Source organism: Morone saxatilis, unplaced genomic scaffold, assembly GCF_004916995.1.
Source record: "Morone saxatilis isolate NCDOM2014 unplaced genomic scaffold, NCSU_SB_2.0 Contig14, whole genome shotgun sequence".
NCBI lineage: Eukaryota > Metazoa > Chordata > Actinopteri > Moronidae > Morone > Morone saxatilis.
The window spans coordinates 7584198-7591131 of record NW_023339696.1 but is presented as its reverse complement, the minus strand read 5'-3'; the positions used below and the strand labels follow the sequence as shown (position 1 = coordinate 7591131).

The 6934-nt window shown below is 39.5% G+C and overlaps 1 protein-coding gene across 1 annotated transcript in view; it reads right to left on the bottom strand.

Moving 5' to 3' along the window:
• Positions 1-4445: 4445 nt before the first annotated feature.
• il2rb (interleukin 2 receptor, beta) overlaps positions 4446-6934 on the bottom strand; it is a 9535-nt gene continuing 7046 nt past the window's right edge. Inside the window, exon 10 of the mRNA XM_035654391.1 lies at positions 4446-6865. Within this exon, the coding sequence (XP_035510284.1) occupies positions 6101-6865 (765 nt within the window). The 3' untranslated portion in view covers positions 4446-6100. The remainder of the gene's footprint in view (positions 6866-6934) is intronic.

Sequence of the window (6934 nt, the reverse complement as noted above, 5' to 3'; positions counted from 1 at the left end):
AGAGAGAGAGAGAGAGAGGCTATAATCTGTGTTTCCAGACCAAAAACTGTAATGTTATGCTTCAGTGGAAGACAGCAGAGAAAATGCAAGAAAGAGACAAATGTGATTATGGGAGTGTAAATACGTTGAGAGAGAACGTGAGGGACAGAAACTACAGTGAAAGGGATGTAAAGCATGAGAGGGACCTCCTGATCCACACCTTCCCAGATCACCATTATTAACACTAGTGCTCTGTGTCACCCATAGGCAGCAGGCAGATGAACAGATAAAATCAAACCAAATTAACCAGGCAGGTTTATATCTGGTGACATTAGTGTACACTAATGTGGAATGTGGAATATCTTAGTCTTTCACCTAAATTGGCCACATTTTAATGGTATCTTTTCAGGCAGCGTCTCCAAACCCTTTTGGCTTCTGACCCTTTAAAGGGATAGTTCAACATTTTAGCGAATGCACTTTTTCTTGCTGAGAAATAAAAAGCTTGATACCACTCTTTTGTCTATATAGAGGTGCTGGTAGGGGGATCGTATCACCTTTAGACAGAGCCAGGTTACGCTAACCAGCTGCTGGCTGTAGCTTCATAGTGGTATACTTAAAACTATCCCTTTAAAGGGAAGCAATGTTTACTGGCAACCCCAGTGCCACTGAAAAGTGATGTTCTCTTCTCAGATTGATTAAGTTTAATCATTTTTAGCGGTCAAGTGATAAAAGCATCCAGTATTTCACGAGAAAAAGCAAATTAAGAAACACAATAAACATAAATATATACTTTTCCCCCTTATTCACACAGTGACCCCTCAGATTGATGCAGCTACCTGCACTGTAAAAAAAAAACTGTTGAGAAATCTTTAAAGGCAACTTCACTAGGTTTTTAAGTTTTAAGTCAAACTTATGTTTTGAAATAAATCTAAAAAAGTTTTATTGATGTTATTTACTTTTCTTCTTTAGAAAAACCCAAATCTTTGAGTTTTAGAAAACAAAACATTTTGCGTGTCAAAACTTGCAAGTGAACTATGAACCTAATTTTTAATTATTTTGGTGCTTGAAAATTAAATAGTTGCAATTCAAAATATTAAGTTAGTTATTAAAGTTTCACTTTATTGAGTTTGCTGAATAATTTTGGCAGCCGTTTGCAGAGTACAAGAGGAGGAAGAGGCAGAATTTGTGCACACGTGTAACATGAGCACAGCTGTTGAACATTAACGCCGCTGGGTCCCAAGGGTTTCCTAGACGCAGTTACATCAGGAGAACATTCCTCTGGTTTTCCAATGTTCTTAATATAAACTATTAAGAGACTCGTCTAAAACCACCTCATGCTGTCTTTCTGTAAACATTTACTACCTGTTGTCTTTAGGAATCAGATGCTCATCTCCCGGAGGAGCTCGTAATTCTGCCGTCTGTCTTGGTCTGTCTGACCCCAGTAATCCTCCTTTGGTGTTCTTTCAGGTGGTATTTTATTTGGAAGCGCTGCAGTCTTAAATCAGGAGTTTCATTTATCTTTCTATTTGGTATCTGTTCTATGGGCTCCGGCAGCAGCATATCACTAACACCACTGCACACATCTAATTCCTCCTCTCTCTGACCTCTGGAGTAATAAAAAAGACCCATGACCTTTGACCTTCCAGATGAACAGGTTTCTCTTCTGGGTGTGGCGACTGCTGACGAAAGAATAGCTACTAAATTTTACAGCTCATAAAACTGACTTGAAACCAGGAGTGGAAGTGTGGCTGGGTTAATCGATCAATAGAAGGAGAGCAGATATTTCCGCTGTCCTGTGATAATAAATAGTGATTGGAGACTTTTTGGGCCAGAAGCAGATTTTGTTTTGCCTGACCACAACCCCACCCCCATTCCCCACCCCCAAAAAACATATTGTTAGTGGCTGACATAATCATGGGTCATCATTCAAAGTTGAAAACCAGAGAGAATTTCAGACCTCAAAGTGTTCTTGTGGTTCAGCTCAGGAATGGACAGTTGGTCAGCAAGCGTATACTGTAGCTGTTCTTTAACAGTTATGTCTGCTGACATCTCTCACGCTCAAATAACACAAATAGTTATAGAACCATCTCTGCACGCACACATTTCATTATTATTTACAACCTGTTTTTCTCTAAAATTGATGATTTAACATGATTGTTTATTATTCACAGTGCATTCTGCCCTGTGTGGGGAAGATTGTTACCACTCTCGTCTCTATTTTTAAGTACCAAGCATCGAACGTAGTGCTGAAATAATGCTCCCCTTTCATGATGAAAATGCATTTGATGCGTGCAAACACATACATGTGCATGAACGTGTGCTACACTTATGGGTCCCGGTTTCAGGGTCTGAAAATATTGTGACCCTAGTCCAGCTGTCTGGCAAGGTTAGCTGACAGTATAGCGTCCTATTTAGAATACAGACATGAGGTATTGATCTTCTCATCAAGTGTATGTCTCAGAATGTCGATCTATTGGTTTAAATAAAACAAAAACTATTGAAAGTATTGTATTAATGATCATGAAAGAAATCAAGCTTGCACTAAATAATTCATTTGTTTTTATCATAGATGTTTGTTGTAGATGTAGTAGCACAGGCTCTGGGGTTCGTTTGCATGTGAACACAAATAGTTAAGGGTCACTGTGATAGTCATCCACACATCTTTAAGTAGCTAAAAAACAACAACATCTGTGCTCTTTTTACTTCAGAAAAAGCTCATGGATCTGTCCCTGGTTATCTTTGCTTTGGTACAACCACTTTCGCCCTCAATAATATGGCCGATGTGGTGGTTGTGACTGCTGTGTCTCCTCCTCCTGGCTTTCTGTTTCTACTCCACATAAAGAGGGTGAAACATGCAGGCAGCCTGACCCCACATCCTCTTATTTCACTGTGGGTTAGATCCAAAACAATCCCTGTGGCTTTTCAACAAAATTTACAAGTTTTTTTTTTCTTTCTCTCTGTTTTATGGTACTCTCTCTCTCTCTCTCTCTCTCTCTCTCTCTCTCCCTCCCTCCATGTCTTCTGGCCAGCTGGGTCAAAGCTTCCTCTGTGATTGACTGAGCAGGCGGAGGAAATCTAAACAGGCTGAGACTGCAAAGCCTTCCAGCTGGACGAACGCCTGTTGGCCACCAGCACACTCAGCAGATAAAGAAAATATTTATTGAATCAGGACGTAAGGAGTGAATGTAAAATGATTGATATGCTCGTTTTTTTGTTTTTTTTTTTGCACAGACAAGACAACATTGACACGATACAGACACCATAGAGGAAAGATTTGTTCAGTTTTCTAATGTCACCTAGTGGTAGAGTGAACACACTGCATCAGATACTGCAGGGACATAAATGACATAAATCACAGACGCAGTACTGGGTTAACTTTACCCCGCGAACCAACTGTGGGTAGAAAACCCTTAACAATGGATTATTTTGATTTAAGTGTTAGTGCTATGCTTTATGTTATTGTTGCTTTATTTAGTTAAAATAAAATATCTTTCTACTCAAGCCCTGTTTTAACATATATGTCATTATTTGTTGCTGATTGCACAATCTGCACAATGAGTACTTCTACTTTTGGTACTTTAGGTATGTTTTCATGCTAGCACTTTTGTACTTTTACTAAAGTAAAGTTTTGAATGCAGGACTTTGACTTGTAACAGAGTATTTCTACACTGTGGTAATAGTACTTCAAATTCAGGAAAATAATATGAGTACTTCCTTTGCAGTTTTTAATGTTGCATGAACATTGTTTTGTACAACTAATGCATTTGAGACAGTTTTAAGGTTAAACTCAAGCTTATTGTGTCTAACACTAGTAAATAACCCAACAGTAATATAAAAAATAACACTAACACTGGATCAAAGCAATCCATTGTCCTAGGTTTGATTGGTCACCCATTGGTTTTCAGAGTTAAGTTAACCCCCATCACCCAGTACTTTTGTAAATGCATCCAGTCTCTTGTGAATCAGTGACTACATTTACAGTACTGTGTATAAATACCTAGTATTTTAATTAGAGCTGGACAGAGATAAAAGTGCTCTTTTAGAGTTATTGGTAGTTTTGTGTGGCTTGAAACAATTTGGGTATGGCCCATAACAAATTAAACTCTTGTGATATGGAAAGTAGAGATGGAGAAGCTCTGATGAAAAGCGTCTTGTGTGGCTTCTTACTGACATGGCTTAATATTGTAAATTCACTCTGAGGTGAACGGATGTTGCTGGTTGTGTCAGAGTTAAATGTCAAACCACACTCTAATACACATGCTCACTCTCTCACACACACACCACCAGGACCACCTGACAGGACATGTAAACACTACCCACACACACATACATGCGCGCACACACACACACACACACACACACACACACACATCTCAGGCTGCCTCTCACACTCTTTCACTCAGCTCACATGCCCACCCCTCAGCCCTTATTCCACAACGACACAGGAAGTCAAAGGGTGACCCATTTCTATCAGAGGTTTTATTTTGTTTGGTCTCTGCACAGATGTCACTGAGTGCAACGGAAATATACTGCATGTGTAGAGACAAGAGCAGCAACATGTATCAGCGACCTCAAAGGTTTACATAAATCTAGAAATAGCAATCTGATAAATATTACACTAAATCAGTTATGGCATGAAGACACAATTCTTTCTGGAAGAAAGTAAACTTTACCAGGTGCAGCTATATTGTAGGTTGGATGATCTGTTTCTGATATAATGATTATTGATAACTAAAGGTGTTGCTCTCTTTAACAACATGGAATCATTCATAAAGATGTACAAACAAATGAGATTGACTAACAAAAACATCAGCGGCAAACCAGCTGCCTTACTTGTGACAGTGTCAGTAAAGACTAAAGTCAACAATGCTTTAATGCTTGAATGTTGCTGCAGGGTTGGTTAGTTTCATACCCTTAAACTTCATCTTAGATTGTGTGAGCGATAACAGACATCATTCACTACACTGTCCTCTCATGATTCGACGGGAGAGTCACACTCACATGCTCTTAATTTGTTACTAATTATATAATCAGAGCACATTTAAATCATGTTTCAGTGCTTTCAAAATCACAGATCTGCCTACAGGAATGCAGAATTTGTATTTAGCAAAATTTTCCTTGTTATTATATAATGATATTAGTAGTTCAAAAGAGCTCTCACAACATATGTCTTTGTAAGATTTAGGTTAAAGTAGTAAAAAGCAAACTCCTGTTCTTTTTATAGACAGTGCCATTAATATCATTACCATTAGTAGCATTTAGTTTAAAGTAATGTCTACTTTCATGCTTTGCTTTGCAATGTTATTTTATATGTACTTCAACATTAATGCAAATAAAGCGCAACGAAAGAAAAAAATAGATTGTTTAAAGTACTTGTTTGGAGTCAGTAATGAGGTACACTATTCTATATACAGTGTGAATCAGCTAAATAATGACCCTATACATCTATAAACAGCATTTTTGAAACTCTCAAAGACAAATTCCTGCTACATAAGCTGATTAGAATGATGTATATGTACAATTGATCAAATGACTACCTGTCGCTACTTTAGATGTAGTAGCTCAGAATGATCACCCGACTCTGCCCCTCCTTCAGCTCTACGGAGAGTTTATGTTCATTATTTTGGATTTCCGTGAATTTACCGCTTTGGTTCACTCTCGCTGTTCTCATTAAACACTTTACACTTCACATTATTTATTATATAGATATTTCCCTTGGGAGACTATGAATGTTGGACTTACATACATCAAGTGGCCAGAAACTTGATTCAAGGCTAGTATAGCTCAGTGTCTGTTGAATGTGTAAACGGGCAACTGTTTGTTAACACATTCACCATAAAAACTTAATAGGCTGATATTATGTTACGCGTGTGTTCAGCTTGTTACTCTTCCCCTAGGTGACCAAAAAGGAGTTAATATAGGTTTAAAGCATAAAAATCCTGGAATCTGTAAAAAAAAAAGCATTTGTTTTTTTTAGTCAGAACTGAACAAGAACTCAATATATTCTGTTGGAGATGCTCACATCCACAATCTCATTGACATAAACAATCAGTCAGTTTGCTTATGATGTAAACACATTGAATTTAAAATGATGAATGTATTCCAGATACATTACAAGTTTTCAGATGGATTTATTACTGAATGTCGTCTGTAGCTCTTTCAGGGTCAGATACCCTGTTTTACCGGGCTCCACAGGCATGGAGGAAGACCTGCACATGGCACCGGCCAAAGGCCAGGCCGCATAGCTCTCACCAGCACCTGCCACAGGTGCATCTACTGGCTGGCTGTCAGAGGATACCTGAGTTAGACTGGGGGTGTAAGGAGGGGGTGAAGGAGAGGAGGGTGGGGGCATCCGGGAAGGAAGATGGAGAGGGAGGATAAAAAGAGGAGAGCATTCTTTTAAAACCTCTTCCCCTTCAAAATCCACAGCGCTTTTGTCTTCACTATCATCTTCATCTTCCTTTCCGATGCCAAAGCCAGAGTCCGGGCTCTGCGGCTCCCTCTTCAAGCTCTCATAGGTTGCAGAGGAGGTGAAGATGGGGCAGAGGGAGAGGTGAAGGTTGCGGCTGTTATGCAGATTGTGGAAATCGTCCTGATAGGTGAAGTAGGCAGGATTGGGGTCGGTTCGAGCTGAGCTGCTGGAGGAGCTGGACATGAAGTAGCCCATGTTAGAGAAGCAGGATGAAGAGGACGAGGAGGAATTGTCAACGACCCCGCTGGTGTCTGAGCCCGTCGAGGGGTAGCTCTTGAAGTGACGTACAGCGCTGGTGAAGGCGGCGCTGGATGTGACTACATCAGAACTTTCACATAACTCAACGGGAGAAATTTGGTCGCATTGTTGGACTCTGAAGAATGATTCAGGAGCTGACAGAGGATTCAGCCATTTCTAGGGAAAAAGAAAGAGAGAGATTTAGAGTAAAAAAACACACCGCTGTCATGACTACAAACTTAAGAA